The 23,244-nt window shown below is 38.5% G+C and overlaps 2 protein-coding genes across 6 annotated transcripts in view; both read right to left on the reverse strand.

The window, feature by feature from the left end:
- bmpr1ba (bone morphogenetic protein receptor, type IBa) overlaps positions 1–11,769 on the reverse strand; it is a 51,416-nt gene extending 39,647 nt beyond the window's left edge. Inside the window, exons 1-2 of the mRNA XM_077522412.1 lie at positions 11,633–11,769; positions 2,821–2,906 (exon numbers count right to left, since the gene is read on the reverse strand). The gene's annotated coding sequence lies outside the window, so the exon portion shown is untranslated. The remainder of the gene's footprint in view (positions 1–2,820; positions 2,907–11,632) is intronic.
- A 260-nt stretch (positions 11,770–12,029) lies between these two features.
- The window catches only part of pdlim5a (PDZ and LIM domain 5a), a 48,166-nt gene continuing 36,951 nt past the window's right edge, over positions 12,030–23,244 (reverse strand). For all 5 annotated transcript variants that reach the window (XM_077522553.1, XM_077522557.1, XM_077522555.1 and 2 more), the window contains 6 exons: positions 16,737–16,810; positions 15,479–15,674; positions 14,766–14,946; positions 13,018–13,138; positions 12,681–12,796; positions 12,030–12,599 (listed from right to left, as the gene is read on the reverse strand). In XM_077522553.1, the coding sequence (XP_077378679.1) occupies positions 12,510–12,599; positions 12,681–12,796; positions 13,018–13,138; positions 14,766–14,946; positions 15,479–15,674; positions 16,737–16,810 (778 nt within the window). In that variant the 3' untranslated portion in view covers positions 12,030–12,509. The remainder of the gene's footprint in view (positions 12,600–12,680; positions 12,797–13,017; positions 13,139–14,765; positions 14,947–15,478; positions 15,675–16,736; positions 16,811–23,244) is intronic.

A 23,244-nucleotide genomic window follows, 5' to 3' on the forward strand; every position in this document is an offset into this window, starting at 1 on the left:
ATATACACAGCTATTCAAGCTGCACACTTACTAGCTGACATTGTATAAGTGTTATTTCTTCACGTTTGTCCCAGGAAAAGACAATTATAAAATATTTGCGCAAGTGTTGAGGAAGAATTTGAATGAAAATGAAGGAAAAAGCGCAACGAAGAAAGTTCAACCTTGGATTCTCACTTAACTGAGATTTTGTGGGGCAAAAAAAGAAGCAGAAAGCCAAAGAAAAAGCAAAACACTGAGTGGCAGATTCATGAGGCAAAAAAAAAATCCAAAGTAAAAGCAAACCGCACGATGAAGTGTTTTATGCGTGCTGAGCTGAGAACCAAAAAACATCAACGCAAGTGACCACTTGGCTTTTTCTTTTTCTTTTGCACACAGTGTGCTGGTAAACAGAGGTGTCCCATTGCAGTCATTTATTTAGGCTGGTGTTGCGGCCCAAACAGGGATTAGGACAAAGCTTGTCGTTCCCGCTTTTAGAGCACTAAGCACTTTCTGCTGCTGCTGTTGACGGCTGCCGGGAGCCCTCAAGTCAACAGACAACTGTGTAGGAGTGTGTACGTGTGTGGGAAGACAACAAGAGGTCACAACAGAAGCTTTTACGACGCTCTGATGGACAGGTGTTCATATGGCACTCCCCTTGGGGACAAACTGAATTTAATGTCTACTTGCATGTGTTTCTATATTTCAACAGTGGTTCTCAATTTTTTTTTACACCTAAAAAAAATTAATAAATAGCTCAGCAAATGCCATCATCATTATCAGCACGAAAATACAGTAACGATGTAGGCCCAGGTTTTCAACAAAATAAAAAAAGATGCCGAAATAATGATTCCATTAAATATAGTGCAGATAACATTTCTCAAATATTAAATGCAAATGTATTGCACTTTTAAATTCAACTGAACTGTACTTAACAAATGTACATTTAGTAGATTAAAAAAAAAATAGTTTAGGCCAATGTAACAAACAATATGCAAAATGTGAGCATTTTAGTGATTCTTTCACGGAGCAATAGAGGGAGCTCATGTACAACTATGAAAATCAATGAGTGAGAATAGCTTTTAAAATATTCAAACTATTTGGATCAAAGAATGCAGCAAAATTTGTGATGGCAGGTGAGAATTGAGGAGTGCTGTAGCGACGACAGCTCTCCCGGTGTTGAAGAAATGGCTGATAATTGTATCGACGACTGTGGCTCTCCTTTCCCACATGTAAGGGCATTACAGTGGTTAAGTATACAGCAAAAATCTAGTTTAAAAAAAGATTGATTGGACATGATGATGGACCATGAAAAGGTGGAGGAACACTTCATGTATAATTCCATGCTAAAATAGTATTAAAAAAACTTTGCTTCAACATTCAAAGCATGCAGCAAAAATTGATACTGTTTTCTGTAGGAGTGCCAAAATACTAAAATAATAAGAAAAGCATCCATTCACCATGGCCAGCCGAAGAGGATTGTGTTCAAATCCTGAGAGCTTTTCCCCACTGGGCCACTTTCGTGGTTCAGTGTTTGATGTATTGACGTCAAAACGGTGACTTCATGTGATGTTTTGTTTAGGCAGAGACAGTTCAGTGTGCCAAGAACTGCACACTTTATTGCACCTCGTCAACAGACAGTCAGCTGGTCCACTCTGACCTCTGCTAAAATAGCAAGAAAACATTTCAACAAACACAACCTGGTGGGCAGGTCTAGAGCGAAAACAGAGTTAAATCACACTTGATTAATTTCGCACAACATTTGCTTTAATGGTCACCTAATAAAATACTCTTACACTCTTGTGAGTCTATGTGTGTGTGTATTGTGAGTGACATTTTTCTGCGCCTGTTATAACCCACACTGTCGGACAAAGAGGTCAATTCATATTTAGGGTGCTAAAAACGCCAAGTTGCCTGTAAATCAAACTACTCGAGGGGAGGAAAAGGCAATTAAAATGATTCTATTTCGCCAAATGAAAGGTGACATTCATGTGTGAAAATGAAGAATGACAAATATGCGGTGGAAGGGGCTCCACAGTCCAACATAATCCAGTCAGGTTGACTTCCAAGTTGGTCCCAAAAGTCCCACAGGAATAAATTCCTATCTTCTAGGCTTAAAATGTTGCCATCATTTAAGACATACAGGCAATGCTGTGCCATACAAACATAAAAATAAATAATAATGAATAAACCACGATGCAATCAAATGAAATAAAACAATAATAAAGTTTAAAACTATTATAGAATTGCTTCTGTATATTGTTATGTGATACACTTGTTTAGACTAGAGTATGTTATGACTCAATCTATAAAATAGAAGCTTAGAAAAGTAATCTTGGAACAACCCACCATGTAATCTGCTTTTGTTGCATAGTTTTTGTTCCTTCTTGCAGAAATACTAAATAATATTTAGGTTGATACAGGTCTCGTAGATCTTAATTACAGTAAGGACTGCTAACCACTACTGTACTGTGCTGTAACCCATCCTATCTTATATCAACCATGATGATTGATCCATCACCAACACTGACTTTCTAGACCCTGAAGTCTTTCTTAGGTCTTTCTATGATATATGATCTAACAGTGGAATGGTAAAACAAAAAAAACAAAAAAAAAAAGGTACTATTCCTGCCCCTCCTGGCAAAGTCTAGTCATTATTAATGTGCAAAAATAGTCTGAGTGCGCTTTATATTTGATCAGAGGCATGTCGGAAGAAAAAAAGAAAAGGAGGTGTCAGTTTTGCCGTCGACTGGTCAGGTATCAAAAGCGGACCTGTCACTGCGAGAGCCCGGCGGTGCGCCTCACGCTTTGGCTCTTCCGAAAAGGATCAGCGAGGCGGCTTACCTTCCAAATCCCGTCTTTCACTCAGCTGCTACAAAGTGTCATTCCTCTCTTCGCCTCGCTTCCAATGAAAACAGGTAAGATGGTGCCTGCAACAAAGAGGAAATGAGTATAAAGAAGAGCCAAGTTGACTGGTAAGAATCTGGAACGAGGTACAGTAGAAGCATGGCAGGTAATAACAGTTCCACAGTTATATTGGTGCCAACGTAAAACTTTTTTTGGGGGAGTATGTTTTAATAAGAATTAGGGAGTTGAAGATGTTTTAATGAGTTTAAATGTGCTTAAAGTGTGTAGGAGAGATAAAACTATTTCAATAATGTTTTTATGCGGTCTCTATTTAGCACAGGTGCGTCTACAATGTAAGTAACTCTGCAATCCGTCCAACCATTTTCTTTTTATTGCTTGTCCTCATCAGCTAGAGTTGATCTCAGCTGACTTATTCCAGCCAATCGCAGGTCATCGCTGCAACTCGATTCTCATTTTTAGCTTGGCGTCGAATGTACTGATCAAACAAACCCACCAACTACCTTTACCACAACCAGCCAAATAGGGCCAAAAGCCACCCACCCTGCTCACTTTGCACTGCTTCAGTAAGACAGACATGCCATAGATGGTTTGGGTAAACATGAAAAAAAAAAAAAAAACAGATTTAGGATAAAATTTGTGGAGTTTGTCAACAGGCGAACGTGTGAACAGAATGTGGATTCATGTCGATGAGTCATGTGGCCAACTCTGCTCAGCCACACACATGCTGCCCACCCACCAGGGATATTAAAAAAAAATAAAATAAAATAAAATAAAAAAAATCATGCTCTTCAATTAAAAAGCTATATAGGCACACCAAGATTTAAAAAAAAAATACACATAGAGAACTTTAGTCTGTCCCAATGTAATGTAACAGTGGAGCTAATTTAAGAGTTATTCATGTGAAGTACATTGTAAAATGACATATTGTTGCTGACATGTAAAACTTCATTAATCATGATGAAAGGATGACTTGGCTGCTAGAGACGATTAAATATAATGTAATCACCAGGTCTATATGGAACACTGCACTTTTGATTAAGTCAAAATTCAAAGAGTTTTGTGATGTGGAACACTGTTTTTTTTTCTTTAATAAATAATGATCCCACAGCATATTTAATCAAACAATGGTGAAATTGATGCCAGCCGCTTTGAATTCTGTTCTCAACTCTTTTCAACTTCACTCAATGCAAGCAAAGGTAAAGACATGTACGTATTAGTCAAATTTTAACGTCGACTGATGTTGAGAATGCCGCTTTCCAGGCCAGCTCGAGGTGGTGGTCGACGAAGAGTTGCTAGCGCGGTGGCTTGCTAACATGGATGGATGGATGGATGGATGGATGGATGGATGGATGGATGGATGGATGGACGGTATTAGAATATTATTAACTAATATATTTTGGAAAAATCAAACCAGAAAGCATGGTAAACTAAAACCATACGCTCCACTGCCTATGATATTTTTTCTATTTTTCAAAAGAACAATTTTATTTCATGGTAATATTCCTTTGATGCCTTTGCCTTTCAAAGGAACTGCACCTCAGTCTGACATTTTTCCCCAAAAAATAATTAAAATGCCGTTTTCCATTCAAAAGCCAGCCTTCAAAGAGCACCTGAAATGGTGGAAATCACATGCTGCTCTTCAAAATTGCGTCTCAAATCAATGAGAAAGAAAAATGTTTTTCAACCGTGAATGGAATTAACTATTCAGGGATTTCCAGTGGCCTTTCTTTGTCAATGTTTGATACGCAATAGTTAGCGTGCTAATAATTACATCCAAAAGAATCTGGAGGAAACATGTATAATGTTGGATGTCATTGTTTTCCGGCAGTTCCCACATTTACGTACTTTACACTTTACGTACTTACCGTTTTTCATTTGATTGGTTTGTTTGTTTTTTCTGTAATCATGGTTTTGCTACTGCGTTAGCGTATTCGGACTTACAAACAAATTAGAGATGCTTCATCATCATCCATCATACTTTAAGCACTTGGGACTTGCTCACCTAAAAATATTACTTGTGTTGTCTTTGACCTGGCATTTATGCGGCTCAACTTGACTTGGTTATGAACTACTCTACATAAGTACATTTGAAAATCTGCATCGAAATCGACATTAAACTGTCATTATGAAACCGCAAAAAACAAGTAAGCTACGTTAACTTTTCTCTTTAGCTCACCAAAGCTTGCAAAACAACTAAACACCGAATTGAGAAGACAAAGTAATAAACAATATAAAGACTGGTTTCTGGCCATTAAAAAAAAAAAAAAAAAAAAGCGTCAATGGAATTGTGTGAGTAAAGCTAACTAGTACAAGTACAGATAAATGAGTGCAAAGTGGCCAATTTGCAAACAACCGTATCCTGCAACCTGTTGGTGAAGCAGGTTATTGTAATTAAGGCAAGATTATGATTTGTTTTTGTTTTACTTTGTAATTTCTAGATTTACTTAGGTTTTGGGCCTGAAGTTCAGTCATTATTCTTCACCACGCTGAGTTGCTGTCGCCCCCCTGCTCTGAAAACTATAAACTCTCCTCTGATTGCCGTTTCCTGCACCCCAATATATATATATATATATATATATATATATATATATATATATATATATATATTTTTTTTTTTCAAATGTCCGGGTGGCTCGTTTGACCGCGTTATAAAGGTGCGCTGCGGTGTAATTGAGTGTGCGGGCTTGACATGTATTGAGGGAGGCCGCAGCCTAATCATTGTCAGATGGCGGACAGAGCCCTTGTGTCTGGAGACGTTTATGAGGCCGGTCACAGCCTGGAGGGGGGAAAGCGGCTAGAAAAAAATATATATCCACCCAATGAGTCTCCTTTGTTGTCTGAGAAAATGGAAAGTCAAAAGTTAATGAACAACTTAATATGAACCGCAAACCATACTTACGCATGTGTTGTTTCTTTTAGGTATGTAGGTAGTGCTTAACAAACTTTTAATCTACAAAATACATATTGTATTAATACATATGTTATATTTACACCACCTGTCACCAAGTACCAAAAAAGTGCTTGGACGCAGGTTCTTTCAGATTCACTGACTTTTTAACATTTAAGTATTTTTTGAACACTTTTCTTTCCATTCATGAACAAACGTCCGTAACTCTAATTTGATATCTTAGTAAATAAATACTAATGTGTCTTGATGATGATGATGATGATGATATTAATTGCCGTACTTCTTCAACCCCCATAATGCATTTTCCCACATGTTTTGGGGAGATTATGTTATGGTCCGTTACGGCTCATCACCAAAAGAACACCATACTTAACAGTGAAGAATGGTTGGGGGGCACTTGGGGCAACATCGTGCCTTGAGTGATTTTTTCTTCAATTGGAATTGGAGCCTTAGACAAGATGGAGGGAATTATGAAAAGTTCCAAATAGTTACCACAAAACATTCAGGCTTCTGCTGGAAAACAAAATGTATTTATAGTTGAACAAAGGCACTTTAAATGAGGACACTCACTATATGGTACTTCATTTATACAGCGCTTATCCACCTTACAAGGCCCTCAAAGCGCTTCACATTACATTCGAACGGCACTACAAAATGACAAACTCAAAACATAGTGAGTGATTCTTAATCCAACCTTTGAGTTATATTTCCACCTTCCCGCCTTCCATACTTGACACTTGCATTTTCACCTCTAGTCTCCACATTGCATTCAAGGTGCTCCTCTCCCTCCTCCCCTGCACACATGTGACAGTCATTAACAGCACAGCCACCCAAACACAACTCACTTAACCGGCCATCATTAAGCGACTCCGTAACGCAGATACAATTTGTTCGTCAACATGCAGAATCAACCGAGCACGTGCATACCTCAATTATGCTAGCAGAATCATACCGTGACCTCCCAACCATCCTTCCTTGTGCCCTCATGCCCCCCCATCTCTTGGACCCCATTGCCCCCTCACCCCCCATCCATCCATCTCCAGTGTCCTGGAACTGAACAGTCACGGCTGTGTGCACCGTTGATTAGCTAGAACCTGAACCTGGGGGCAACGCTAGAGAGCTCAGTGTTCTTTGTGTGTGGAGTCTCCGACAACCTGGCTTCCCCCCCGTGCGCCATGACCTTATCTTTTACTTATGTACAGTATGTATCACAAGAGTCGATGCTCATTGTGACAAAAGTTGCACACTAGATCACAGTTTTGAATGGCGTGAAGTTGAGGGAAGGATTGTTTGGTGCTACTACACTCTAAAAACAATTGGGTCCAAAAAAATTAAGCCAAATTGGGTCACACAAAAGAACAGCTCACCATTTTGGGTTGTTCACTTAACCCAAAACGTTGGGTCATATATGAATAACCCACAAACAACTAACCCAAGGTCCAATGAATAACCCACAAAACAAAAATTGGGTTTATGTGTGGTGGGTTATGAATTTAATTTGACCCAACATGTGGGGCTAAACACCTCAAAAAGTTGTCTCGGTTCATTTTTGACCCAATTCAATTGGGTTATTCAACTAACCAAATTGAATTGGGTCAAATGAATAACAACCCAATAATTTGTTTGATTTGTAGGTAATTCATTTAATTTGACCCAACTTTTGGGTTAAATGACTAAAAAGTTGGGTTTGGTCCACTCTTGACCCAATTTGGGTTATTTTTGACCCAACTGTATGTATCTGTAGAAGATAATCTTGTGATGTTGATGAAAGCTGCAACAGATAACTGGGGGGGAAAAAACAAACAAAAAAAACATAGCTGCTAAACAAAGGAAAACCACAATTTTTCCCCAAAAATTGCAAATATAAATAATTTAAACTGATAATACTATATACAACAAAATATAATAGAATTTAAATATCATTTCAAACTCATTTTAGATACCGGTAATTAAAAATAATATTTATTGATTGGTTACAGAAGAACCTTAATTTAGAACCAACAGACCCTGGATTCAGCAGACAGAAAATAGCATCCAGTCAAAACATATTCAATAAAATTAATCTTCAAAAGATGCTGATAAACCTCCAACATCCACACAAAAAAAAAAAAAACTGAAAAATCTAAACAAAACAAAAATAATTAATACATACTAAGCAAAATCCAAAAGATGGATCCGCTGGTGCCGAACCGCAAGTATGCAGCGATCCACTGTATATAAACACACGTTTGCTGAAACAAATGTGATCTGAGCTCCTGTTTCTATGTCTTTATGCTCAGACCAGAATAATGGCTTCCTTCTTTCGACAGAAAACTACTTGTAGTTGACAATAAACTGACAAGTGTCTCTTCTGAATGCAGTCAAGTACTGGAGTGTGCTCCATTTTTATTCAATTGCTCAAATGAATGTATTCTTTCCTCATCTGTGGATTAAATCACAGTTAAAAAAAAATATCAAAACAGATAAATGTGGACTATAAAGGTTTAATAGAAACATCTTGCTTGCAATGTCAAGCTGCATTTTATTAGGTTCTTTTTTCTTTCTGGTGACAGGAAGCTGACTGGACACGGTTCAAGGGTTATGGCTCATAAAAGCATCGCTCCCAGCATCATATTATATTTTAAACAGCCACATGCCACACATGGCACCCGTTTAGTGTTAGCTGGGCTGCGAAAGTAGAATGGAATGTACATTTATTGGCATAGGTTTAATACTTTGACAAAAATATTTAGTTATAAGTTGCTACTTATGCTGTCCTCTAGGTGTCAGTAATTCCCAATGTTTTCACAGAAGAAGAAGTTCCACTATCATCCCTTAGATAGTAAAGCTCTGGGTTCTATGGATCTGTCGGGTCGTGTTTCTCTGCCTTCACCATCATCATTTGGGATCTGGCAAAGCTAATTCAGCCTTGGGCGTCTGGTCGAAGCTGCTTCTATAAACAGAATATCGCCTAATTAGATCTGCCAGGCAAGCTGGCACGATGCGATCGACAAGCCTCTTGGTGATAGGCCCCCATCTGCGTGTGGACGCACAGTAAGAAACTACCAACAAGATGTGATGTTGCATAGCGTATGTCAATAAGGTGATCCAGTAAACATTACACAGTGGCACACAAAAGCTCCCAGGCGTCTGTTAAACGCTAATTGTGACAGTGAGAAATGAATAAATCTGCTGGACGCACAAATAAAGAAACAGCCCCCTTCTGAGATTTGATTTTAAAAGTTTCAAAGTCAATATCGCTGGGGTGAAATTTAATTTACGTTATTCAGATTTAATCACAGCGGATAAATTACTTTATAAAACACTCGAATGAGCACAATATGAATTTGTGACTCAAGGGAAGTCGATGCCCGAATGAAAATCAAGATTAGCAAATTTTCTTCTCATGTAAGCCATCATCGATATCTCGCGCTTAAGTCGAAGCAGGTGGCTGTACTTGCGGTTGCATGATTTCAGAAGTCGACACTGACGCGAAAGACGAGTCGATATCGTCTAATCACTGATTCTGTCGACTAACATTTTTGAAACTCGTTTAGGTTCATCAAATCAAAACTGATTTTCTGAAATGAATCAGTTGTTTTTACACTCATGGTAGGTAAGAAGGTAGGTAGGCAGCTGCTATCTGCTATTATGAATGGACACTTCAAAGTAGCATTTTGGTCCAATTTGTTTGTTTTGACACTTAACATTCTAATTTGTACAGAAGCATATTGCATTCACTTGGGAAAAAAAACCTGTTTTTCTGACTAATTTTTTTGGGGACCTTTGTTTTTTGAGTATTTCTTTTTCTGTTTTTCTGATTTTTTTGTTTTGTTTTACTGAATATTTTTAAGCAAAACACACATTGTCATTGTACTCTAATGCTTGCTGACAGTGTGTGTCATTTTTCCACATTTTTTTATTTTTATTTTAATCTACAATCACATTAGTGTGTGTATGTGAACAGTTTTCTTAGTTTACGTAAATGAGCGGCAATCTTATTTGGGTCAGGAGCACATGATGCAAATCTGCAGTGCGGCCACATTGGCTCAATTGCCTGTGTAATTAAGTTTCACATCGTGGCTGTAAACACAACGCTTGCCTCACTTTTACTTTACTTTATGTATGTGTGTATGTGTGTGGGGGGGCTTAATAGCATCAGATACCCCGTGATTCGAGATGAGGTGTCTGATTCTTACAATTTAAACTTCACTGTGGCCGACATGTACGTTTCACAAAAAGCCCAACATAAATAGTACAGAAGCCTATTAGAGCAAGAACTATTCCAATGCGCGGCCATTTTATTAGGTACATCGGTAACCTATTGTATTGTGGCCTTCTTCTACAGGTATCTCACGCAGCATCTGTTCGAAATTAGCGTCCCAAAGGTTCAAATGATTCGTGTGGTATCATGATGTGCGAGTCAAATGTAGCCTTGTCGACACGTAGCCGGGCTTTTTAAAACCGAATATTTCCCCCTCTCTGTGTAGGGAAAAAAACAGTCGTACTGCACAAGTGCCTTTCTCAGCACATTTACAAGCATGCCAAGCCTCTAGGTGGCAGAAGTGAGCCAAATACCATCCAATAAGAAGGAACAGATCCAAATCGACGGAAGCGTATTGCATTCACTTGGAAAAAAAACATTATATTATTTGGAATATTTATTTTTTCCTGTCATAAAAAAAAAAAAAATATTCCGAAAAACAGAAAAAAAAATTACTCCGAAAAACAGAGCACCAACTTCTGTTTTTCAGAGTAATTTTTTTTGGACCTCTGAACTCCAAATGACTTGTTACAGACCACTAACCTGTATATATGACTGGATAGCCGATAGCCCATACACGCCAGTCTAAGTCGTTGAAGTCACAGGGCGGCCATCTTGTTACTCCCACCTCGCGAGCAGACTCCTGTATACAGATGAGACATATACAGCTCGTAGGCAGTTAGGCCGGAAGCGGGATGGGGGTGTTTGTGCTGGGGTGTTCACTATTTTTTTAACAAGGAAAAAAAACAAAAAAAACGGAACAAAACACCCACCCGGCCTCCGGCCTTATACTAACTGCCTATGAGCTTCATATGCCTCATCTATACGTACACCGTACAGTTTATACAGTAGTCTGCTTGCGAGGTGGGAGTAACAAGATGGCCGCCCTGTGACTTCAACGGCTTGCGCCAGCGTGTATGGGCTATCGGCTATCAAGTCATATATACAGGTCAGTGGTCTGAAACAAGTCATTTAGAGTTTACGGGTCCAAAAAAAATTACTCTGAAAAACAGAAGTTGGTGCTCTGTTTTTTGGACTATTTTTTTTTCTGTTATTTTTGGAATAATCTTTTTCTGTTTTCCTAAATATTTTTCCCGTTTTTTAGATTTTTATTTTTTTTTTATGACCAAGCGTGAAACTTTGCTGGGGGAAAATTATATATTTATTCATTAAAGCAACATACTTTTCGTGATGGGAGATGAGGTTGATGCTATAACAGTCGTGACTTTCTGCTTGTCCCATCAGGGGTAGTAACAGATAGTCATTGGGCATCAGTTTAGCATTGTAATAATCTATAGAAACCCAATACGGCCTATATTATACTACAGTACTACAGTAATATTAAAAAAAAAAAAAAAAAAAACTATAAATTGAGTTACTTTTTAACTTCCTTTTGAGCTAAAGTTACCAGTTAAACCTCATCATGAGACTTACCTGAATCAACAAGCAAGTTTATTGAACACGTTTTCGTCTCTGAAATCGTACAAAAAGCATCAAACTAGCTAGCTGCTCAAAAGTCAGAAACGAGCTGCATCACGTCATTCAACAAACCAAAACATCTGGCACGAGACCTGTGCGTCATCTTGCCATTTTAACTCGACAGAAACTCAACGAAACTCGAATTCAACCTGACCTACCTGGAGGGAACGCCGCGTCCCGTCGCGGTGTCGGAAGGTTCGGTGAAAACAAGAAGAAGAAAAAAGTCCGGCCGGTGGAAAAGATGCGACTTCATGGGTTACTTGTGGTGCACAGACTCCTCACTCCAGGCTCCGAGTCCACGCCGTGCGCGTGCGTGAACTTCACGTCATGCATGCGCGTACCTGTACGAGCCTGCGCCTGTGCGGTGCGACAGTGCGAGCATGCGCACACTTTACCTGATGCACCCATTCTTCACGTTGTGGTGAGGTGAATAATAATAACAACAACAACAACAACAACAACAATAATAATAATAATAATAATAATAATAATAATAATAATACAGACCCAGGTGGGGTCTTTATTTCTTCAATCGTTGAGTAATGTAATCTTTTTCATCATTTTCTTTTAACGTATGTGTTAGTAGTCCCTGTTTGTAATGCAATAAAATTGTATTCTTCATTGTGTTTTTAATCCAATATGTTGTACGAATAAAATGCAGATTTTCCACCATTATTCAATTGCAGATGAGACTTTCTTCACACATTTTTGTTCATTAAGTACTGTAATAATATTAAAGATTACATTTTTACCAATTCCTGTTAGAATGCATGTATTAATAGGCATCAAAAGCAATAATTAATACAAATGTGCATGATGATATAGTCAAATAAATATGATTCAAATTATGTGTAAACACAGTACTGTATGTGAATAATATCTACATACGATATAAATACGCAACGCATATCTATATTTAACATTTAAAAATGAAAAAAAAAATTGTGACCACTATGTTGCAAAAAAATATGGAATATATGAAAGAAATCGCCTTTATGTCATAGTGTAAATTGTAATGTTTTTTTAAAAAAAAAGTCATATTTTCAGTGTTTGTGCATGTTTCTTGCAAAGAGGCTTGTCTTTCTTGGAGAAGAAGGTCTGACCCTGCAAAGTGGTGCAGCATACCTGTGGGTCAAAAAGATGACACCATATATGAGTCTGACGTGGCAAACGTGGGAGATGAGAATGATGAAAAGTTGCACTCACGGCGCACACAAAGCAGTTGTCGTGCCACGTGTAGCCCAGCGCCTCCAGGAACTTGTCTCCCGCCTCGATAGGAAACTCGCAGCCGTGGCAGCCCGTGCCAAACAAACTGTAGAAGTCTGTGACAGACAACACATATACATCATGTCATTTTTGTATTTACTGTTACTATGTCAATAAAGAACGCAATGTGCTTGCTAAAAAATAGTGTTTCAACATATATTATTCAATATATCATTTTGAAAAGTGGACTGACGCCGATTAGGCTCAACATCGGAACATTGACAAGGCTCTGCATCTCTTCAGGCCATGGACTGCTTCCGTCATTTCCTCGTCTCACCTTGCTCGCAGTAAGGTTCGCCGTCCTCCAGGTGGAAGGTGTCATTTCGGATGGGCTGCTGACAGGAAGCGCACAGGAAGCAGTGGACGTGCCACGTCTGCTTAAGCGCGTTGATCACTTCCTGGACATAAGACAAATCGGCTGGCTAAAAACATCTTAGTGCTATAGTGAAAACCGGTTTATCACACCTGCAATAGGTTAAAATTCCTGATATAAAGAATGACACATATACTTAAGATGACTTTTTTTTGGCACGGTGCCCCCATTAAATCATAACGTCACACTTGTACTATTACGGCGAACTTAACGATCACGCCCGTCTTCTTCTTCTTCTTCTGGGAGCTCATGACTCGGCTTAAAATAGACATTCCCCACCCTGAAGAGTGTGAGAACACCACCGGGACAGGGAATCAATGGAAAACTGGCGGGTCACACTAAATTGGGGAAGCTTAGGGGCAAAAAGGGCGACAAAACAGGTTAATAAGATGCCTTAAGCTGCTTGAAGATGTGTGAGAAACGGAGGGTTTGGAAGGGGATTGGAGACCCTCAAGAGGTTTGGAACACGTGACGGATGAACGTCAGTGAACTGTTATCAGACTGCGCATATCTCGGCTTCTTGACATGTTGGGTTAAAAGTTACACCTGCAGCCTTCAAAACCTCCAAAGTCTAATTCTTTCAAAACACAGGGAAGCCTGACTTTAACTGGTGCTCACTGTAGACATTATTCGTTGAAAATATAAAATAAAATAAAATAAAATAAAATAAAATAAAATAAAATAAAATAAAATAAAATAATTAATTTGTTATTTGTTGATACATTAGCTTTTATGGTTTATTTTAAATTGTTTTGGGTATTAACAAAAACGTCCGTATGGAAGATAGAATGTCAACTAGTCGTTAAGGAATTGTAATTTTATTTATTTATTTATTTATGCACTCAATACATTCTCTAAACATATAATAATAAAATAAAAACTAAAACTAAATCTAATAACTAAACATTAAAAAAAAAAAGTGAAATGATAAAAAAAAACAAAAAAAAACTAACAAATCCTATTTAAGAATGAATCAAAACTAATTGTATTTGGAAAAACAAAAGTTTAAACAAAATAAATAATAATAATGAAAAATCCCCAAACCATTATAACATTGCACCAGGCTGGTGCAAAACTACTTCATTTAAAGGGATACTTGACTCATTCAGCCATTTTCAGCAGTAAAAAGTTAATATTTTGTCTATAATTAATGTGGTAACTTCATGATTTTTCATGTACAATTATTACCTTTAAGAAGTAATTTTTCCACTTGCTGTCGACTGATGATGACATCACCTGTGCTGAGGAAGTAGGTAACGGCCAATCATGGCTCAGTTGTCTTCTGAGTTTGGTCAGTAAACTGAGCCATGATTGGTTGTTACCTACTTCCTCAGCACAGGTGATGTCATCATCACTCGACAGCCAAGTGGAAAATTTACTTTTGAAAGGTATTCATTGCACATGAAAATTAATGAAGTTATCAAATTAATTCTGGGCAAAATTGTAACTTTTCACTGCTGAAATTTGTTCCATGAGTATCCCTTAAAGGACACCAAGCATAATTCCTACTCTAACTCATTCATGGAAAGTTTGAAACAATTTCGTCCCTTTACTTTTTTTCTTTTTTTTTTAAATGTCTCAATGACCCATGCGTGAATTGACAAATGAACCGCAGTCGTAGCCAAGTGTCCTGCAAAGTGCTACCCACTCACCCCGAGTATCTTAGCCTGGCAGCGGCTACATGTCGGCGCAAAAAAGTCTTCGTAGCAGTGTTCGCAGTAAATGTGGCCTTGCTCTTCCACAAATCCGATGTCAGCCAGTGATGTGCAGCAGTGGACACAATTGAATTCTTCTTTATGCCACGATTTGCCCATCGCTACCAAAAATGGACCCCTGTAACAACAACACAAGTTAGAATGTACTGGAAAACATTTGCGCCATATGCTAGCATTAAGCTAGCAGGCTTTTGTTTGATGAAATTCAATTGTTTTGGTGGACATTATGGTGTTTAAAAAAGTAATGTCTAATTGTCTTGTGTTGTATGATCTGCTTGTATGTGCTACTTTGTATCATTATTACATTTATACTCATCTGTAAGCATTAAGTGTTAGACGAAAATACATCGTTTGGATCAACAATTGGGTGTTTAAACATATAATGGTCAATTCTCTTTTGTTTTGTGTCAGGTTTACCGTACACAGTGACAAATAAACAGATTAAATCATATTTGGAGAACTGCTAGCAACTTGTTTAAAGTGATGTTGTACGATACTCTCCCATTTCTTGCGCAAGATAGTGAGAACAGGCGTTAAAGGAATACTTTAAAAAGTGTTTATTAAAAAGCTTAATTATTTAAATATGTTGATTTGTGCCCCCCATGAAAACCCAATGGTGTCCACTGTAACAGGGAAATAATATCATTTACCTGATGATCTTATTGCAGTGGCCACACATGGGCGTGCGAGTCCCGGCAGGGTAGTGTTCCGCCATTTGCACCAGTGAGTCCTCATCTTTCGGGTGGGTCCGAGGCACAGGACGAGCGGGGGCAGGACACCTGGGCGTGCTGCCATTGGACTTTACGCCAAAGGATGGTGTGATTAACCCACACTGTGGACTAACACCTGCGGAGGACAAAGATGGATCCCTGTTTATTTACAAGAAACTGTTTTTTTCCAATTTGCATGTTCTCCCCGTGCCCGCGTGGTTCTTCTCCGGGCACTCCGGTCTCCTCCCACATTCCAAAGACACGCATGGCAGGTTAATTGGGTGCTCTGAATTGTCCCTAGGTGTGCTTGTGTGTGTGGATGGTTGTTCGTCTCTGTGTGCCCTGCGATTGGCTGGCAACCAGTTCAGGATGAACCCCGCCTACTGCCCATAGACAGCTGGGATAGGCTCCAGCACCTTCCGTGACCCTTGTGAGGAACAAGCGGTTCAGAAGATGGATGGATGGATGGATGGATGGAAGGATGGATGGATGGATGGATGGATGGATGGATATTTTTTGCCAAATGAGCATACTTACCATCGCACAATATACATCATCAAAGATATACATTATCAAATGAACCTACAGCTGTTACTTTCTGTAGCCGTACAATGCAGGATGATAGAGGATTGAGACATTACATAATCTCTTTTCTAATCTCCAGCACAAAAAAAAAATGAAGCTGAATTTGAAACAATTCCCGTTTTCTCTTCTTCTTTCAAATTTACAGTGTTCAACAGTTGTCTGCCACCACCTAGTGGCCGAAAAGTTGAAATACATCCCAAAATAAGGAGCAAAATGGAGCCGTAACTTGGTGGATGAACACATCCATCCATCCATCCATCCATTTTCTTGACCGCTTATTCCTCACAAGGGTCGCGGGGGCTGCTGGCGCCTATCTCAGCTGGCTCTGGGCAGTAGGCGGGGGACACCCTGGACTGGTTGCCAACCAATCGCAGGGCACACAGAGACGAACAACCATCCACACTCACACGCACACCTAGGGACAATTCGGAGCGCCCAATTAACCTGCCATGCATGTCTTTGGAATGTGGGAGGAGACTGGAGTACCCGGAGAAGACCCACGCGGGCACGGGGAGAACATGCAAACTCCACCCAGGAAGGTCCGAGCCTGGACTCGAACCGGATGGATGAACACAGTCATAGCTAAATCAACAAAATTTTCATCGTGTATTACCTTGAGTTGTTGCGGGTGATTTGATCATGGTCTTGACAGTAGCGGACTCGTGGCTTCTGGGCTCAGACTCTTCACTGTGTAAAGCCAAGTAATCCATTGACATACAATTTGTGCATGAAGTCAACATTCAAATTATATTTTATCATAATGGCCTGTTAGGCAATTGAAACTGTGCTTCTATGAATTCTATCACAACTTTTTATTCCGTTTGATTGTCGGTCAGATGGGAAATATAAACTGAAGTAAACTGTGCTATATAAAAGAACAATTGAATAGAATGCAATAAAAAAAAAGGTAAATTAATATTTTTTCATACGTCAATAAACACATTAAAAGTAAGAATGAAAAAGTGCAAGCTACTTTCCTCCTCCCTTAATAGTATACAGTAGTATTCTATCAAACATTTGCACATTAATCATCTGTGTGGAATCAATGTGTCACTTTCTCATGTTGGCAACTCTCTCTCTCTCTCGGGTGCCCTTGGTGGAATACAAGCAAGACAGAGTCCAGACCACCTACCCGCTGACAGAGCAGACACAAATATGGTCCTGCCCAAAACAACACAGCACTCCCACTCCACACAGTCGGCTTCCTACTTGGAATGGTCGTCACTTTCACCACACAGCCGACGGCCTCGTGATACAAGCGTTATACCCGTAAAATATAACATCACGCACATTTTCTGAGCCACCGCCAGGATATCAAGTGGAAGGAGTCAAGTGAGAGTCATTGCGTGGAGTGCTGACAGGCATCGGGTCCAGATGTCGTGAAGACAGATGCCAGACTACCAGTGCTAACGACGCCGCGCTCATGATATTGTGCCCCATCTGCTTCAATACTCTCAAGTGGAATTATTAATATGGAACAGTGTGTGCTATACAGTACAGGCAGATAGTTTCCCATTGCTCCATTATATTGTATGTGATTAAATGCAAAAATGAGTAAATAATTCAACTAAGCACCATTTAATCAAAGTTACACCCATTGGAATTTGACCAAAATTTGTTCAAAATAAAGTCACAAAAAAAAAAGTTTCATCATCTTTCAAAACCCAATACCTGTGAGGTAATACAATTAGGAGTATGGACAAATTCATTGCAAAAAAACCTAAAAATATACCTGTAATGTTTTAAAACACAACAGCCTGATTCGTATAATTCTGAATTTGAACAACTTTGAGGGGGGAAAATATGCCTCAACAAAATCAACAAAACTTTGCGGTTTAAACTCAAATACCTCTGAGGTTGTACAACTTGAAATTTGACCATTTTCAGGAAAATGTGTCTCTAAAGTGCCAGAAAACCTCGGAGCTTGGACTGTCATCATTCATAAATATTGATGAGGTCTTACAATTCGGCAATTAAAAAAAAAAAAAAAAAGTTTAGACACTTCTAAAGTCGCTCAAAACTCCAGAATTTGAACTGCAGTTATTCATAACCAAACTCCCCTGAAATCGAAAGTCAACCAACATTCTCCGGAAGAAGCTTTGTCATTGAACATCTCTTCTTCAATTTCACAATTTAGATCTGAGCCTAAAAGTAATAAGTTGTGATATATATTAGGGGTGTCAGGTGATGTTTAAAATGTTTAATCGTAATTAATCGCATGACTTCAATAGTTAACTCATGATTAATCACAAATTTTATATCTGTTCAAAATGTACAATAAAATGTACAATAATTTGTTCCCCTTAATAATTTGTACTCTTGTTAACATAAAAGTGAAAAAAATGTTAAACTAATAGAAATATGGCTGCATCTTTTAGCCATTGACATAATTTCACAATAATTCATACAATTGAGTTAAAATTATAAAGATGTACCGCACTGTTGTATTGAGATCATTTTTCTGCCACTAGATGGCATATTTGCACTTGTAAGATGTTGGTGACAGCTCAATGCTCAATTTAATTTTCATATTAAGAGTGAGCTAATCTTTAACATGAAGTAATTTGTGGAATTCTGCACATTTTTAAAATTGCAAAATACATCTTGAACCCAGAGTCCACAAATACATGTGTTTTTATCACTGCTAAATTTTGACGTGGACGTGTCTGTTGCATTGCGTCATTTACTACTGTTATTACTATTACAGGTGGGAGTAACAGGTAGTGATAGTGTTTCCATGTATTGTACAGTATGTGCTCACAGGGGCAGCTGAGGGGCTTGGGTGGGCCAAAAACACTCCCCTACCACACACACACGCACACACGTGCGTGCACGTATGTATCACATTCATTTCAAATAGTCGAGTTGAGGCTTATTGCCCGCACTCTCATCAAGCCTGGCTGTCCTCACATGCGACACATGTTATGGCAACTGCTGCCATGGAGGCCCTGTATGTGGTCACAGAGTTTTAAAGGAGACACACTATGGAAATTGAACTTGTTACTGTTTGTAAACATGACAATAGTTTGTGTTCCGAGAGTGCCTGGACACCCATCAAGTGGGAAATAACACAACCAAGTAAAAATCTTCTGTTAGCTCCATATTTTTGACAGTGTGTCTGTGAGCGAGCAGTTTTGGACTTTCACCCAGCTGACCTAATGGCCAAGCTATTAGCATTTGCTAGTTAGACTCACGCAACATCATTGCTCAAAAGACGAACGCACACTATCTACAAATTCAATTTTTCTTTGTATCCATAAGCCAACTAAAAATCATATAGTGAGATTTTGTTTCCTTGTTAACCACTCTGTCCTCCTGCGGTAATTTGACATAAGATCCATCATCCAGCATCACTCATCATACTGTCATGCTAACAACATTCATGCGTCAGCCACGCTGATTATATGAGCGAAAACACGTGAGGCCCCCCCGTTCATTAGCGACAATTACGCCACAGGTCGTTAATATTCTCCACCGCCTCCGCCAATTACGAGAGCGGTTTATCCTATTCCGCTCGACTGATTGGTTGATTAACTAAGAGCCTCGCTGTTTACATTCATTAGCAACCCATCTGGACAGAGCATAAGCTACAGTGCAAGCAGAGACGAGAGGAAGGAGGGAGTGTATGATTTTATCAGCACTGTTTTGTCAGTATAATGCTATCACCGTTATCTACTGTATTCAATTATTTGGGTTACGCCAATGGAAATGTATCTTTATTTTTGCAATTATCCTGCTAAATAATAATCAAACTAACCATCTCTCTCTCTCTCTCTGTCTGTCTAGCTGTCTGTCCTCTCTCTCGCTCTGCCTGTCTGTCTCTGTCTGTCTGTCTCTCTCTCTCTTTCTCGCTCTGTCTGTCTGTCTGTCTGTCTCTCTCTCGCCCTGTCTATCGCTCTCTCTACATATACACCCCCCCCACCCACACACACACACACACACACACATATATATATATATATATATATATATATATATATATATATATATATATATATATATATATATATGTTATTATGTTATGAGATTTCCATTATTGAATTATCGAATATAATAATATGTTCTAAGTTACACTCTTGTTAACATAAAAGTGGGAAGAAAAAAACCCAACAACGTTAAACTATTCTAAATATGGCTGCATCTTTTAGTCATTGATACAATAATGTCATAATAGGTCATAAAATGTAGTAAAAATTTAAAAGATGTACTGTATTGTAAAAAAATGAGTGTGATATTAATTTGTGTTGGCCATTTTTGTGCCACGAGATGGCATAAATGCATTTATAAGACGGTGACAGCTCAGTGCATTTTTCTTTTCATATTAAAAGTGATCGCATCTTTAACAGGTAGTGAAATTCTGCACATTTTTAAAACTGCAAAATACAACTTGACCCCAGTCTCCACAAATATATCCATTATTATTACATTTATTACTGCTAAATTGTGACATGGACGTGTCTACTGCGTTGCGGCTGGAATTCCCCTAGTACAGGCTTTCCAAGTAAGGGGAGGTCATTTAAAAAAAAAAAAAAAAAAATTGTGGCGTTAAAGGAATTTGAAAATAAGTTAAAATAAATAAATAAATAAGTTATGCACTAATTTTGGCACCCCTAATTTCAATACAAGTAATTATATTCACAAGGTTGTTGGTACGACAAGATACCGCTGTGCAGTCCATACTTGAAATTTTAAATGTAGACAATATGTTTCTGTCCTGCTTTAAATAGGACCGAAATTGCTGCCTCATTCATTTCAAGGCTTTTGTTGTCAGCAAAGTTTCAGACCCATGCACAAATGCATTCCCATTAACTTGGCACCAGAAGACACAGCCCATATGTCCCCAGGGACAACTTTTAACACTCTGCGGTTGGCGTGAAAGGAGCTTTTGGCAGCGTCTCACAAAGATCCCTCGCTGGCTGCTAGACGCAACTGTACGCCACTAAAGAATGAAGCGTGTGTGCATGTGGTCACTCCATATTGTACTGTAAATGTGAAGGGAGTGAGGTTGAATGTGATCCAAAGGCTACGAGAGTGTTAAATGATAGACCATCTGCTGTGTGCCCAATTGAGTGTCAGTAATGTTAATGGACCATTTGTTGGCTGTTCAAACAAAAGCCACACGTTTTATGAGAGGCACTGCAACTACGTCGTAGTTGGACTCACACGGGAAGAAAGTGCACTTGGAGGACAATTTTTTTTCAACTGTATCTTGTTTAACGCTTGTCCTCGCTTGTGATGGAATGGCCAAGCACATCTACTGACCAAGACCTGAAATTGAGTAACTGTACATCAAACAGAAGTTGGGGAAGGAAATGTCTCATTTTTACCAGCTCCGTGATGCCATCATGGAGGAGTGGAAGAGGATTCCAGTAGCAATCTGTGACACTCAAGGTTCAGGCGAAATATTGACACTTTGGGCCCAATTTAGACATTTTCACTAAGTGGTGCACTCACTTTTGTTGCAAGCATTTCAGAGGGAAAGTCACTTGACACTGATATACAAACTGTACACTGACTGTGGATTGTAGCAAAGTGTCATTTATTCACTGTTAACCAATGAAAAGATATAATAAAGTATTTGCAGAAATGTGAGGGGTTTGTTCACTTTGTGAGTTACATTATGGAGTCTTCAATGAACCAAACATGCTCACAGCTTTGGAGGGGTTAAGTTGGTGCTTCCCTCCAGTGGTAGTAAAGTGAAACTGCTAGAATGGAGGTAATATTGTACTGTATTTGCACAAGCTAGGTACACTACAGAGCTAGGGTGTCTGTGTCCCCCCCCACACACACACACACACACAAAAAAGGTTTACATTATTTATAGTATTTTCATTTTATGTGTGGTATTTTTAATATTTTGCAGCTAAATTATTATTAGTATTTTTATTATTTATTGTTGAATATACAGTATTCCATTGTTTTCTGCTGGGGTTACGTAACAAAAAAGAAAAAAGAAAAAAAAACTGCAAATCATGAAATTCGTGGAGTATTTAGCTTTATGTTTTACATTTATTATAAATGTTTTACGGCTCTAAAACCCTCATCGAGGTATTTACATTTTCTCACATTTCTCTCTTGTTGAAGCATGCTCAATGTTCAAACCTTGATAAATTTTATAAAATGGGTACATTATTGGGGAGAAAAAAAGCTTGCAGAATTGCACACAAAAAATCTGCAAAATAGTTAGGCCATGAAAAGTGAACTGCATAATAGAGAAGGAACACGTACTACATGTAACAAAGGGTTGTGACATATTTTATTGTCATGTACATCATACCATATTTATTTGTATTTTTTTTTTACTTAAAGGAAGAGCACATATTTTAAAATCTTACATTATCATTATGTTATGGTCATTTTGAGTTCATATTAATTTTATTCATTTTTTCCCCTGTATCCATTGTGAGATGTGTAATGTACATGCAACATGAGGGGGGGAAAAGAGAGACGTCAGAGCCTGAACAAGGAGTCTACGCAGCAACTTTATTCGCTATAAGATGTAATAATACCATTTTTTGACACCACTTCAAATTTAAGAAGAAGACACCAGCAAGGTCAAGTAAACATAAACAGGAGGAATATTTTACATAGCGAGGGCCTTTTTCAAGGGGTTTGCATTAAGAGAACATTCACACAGTCACCACACTTTATCATGAAGCCTAAAACAACGCCCACATTTTTACTTTCATTGTCATCTTTTTATGTTTTAGACCACTCAAAATGTCCTAAAGCACCATCTTGGACTCCCACATCCAAGCACATGCACATATATACACATCCTTAAAGACTACTACTCAAAACTGATTGATTAAAACAACAGTTAAACCTACATTGAGATGTAATCATTATGGACAAAAGTGAAAATGTGTTTTGAAATGAACTTGCAAGTCAACCAGCATCATTGTGGTCCACTTTGGAGGTTCCACCGTATTGGCATCCATTTTTTTTGGTGTTCCAATACTTTTGTCCATCGGTTACACTGACTAAAACCGAGAGCTGAGGAAAAAAATGGTGTTTGCAACTCTATATTGTTGAAAATATGCCTATATAGCAATGTGTATGCTCATATAATGTATGTATATATACATACGTATATACTAGGGGTTAACCGAATCAAGTTT

This window comes from Festucalex cinctus, chromosome 5 (assembly GCF_051991245.1).
Source record: "Festucalex cinctus isolate MCC-2025b chromosome 5, RoL_Fcin_1.0, whole genome shotgun sequence".
In the NCBI taxonomy this organism is placed as follows: Eukaryota; Metazoa; Chordata; class Actinopteri; order Syngnathiformes; family Syngnathidae; genus Festucalex; species Festucalex cinctus.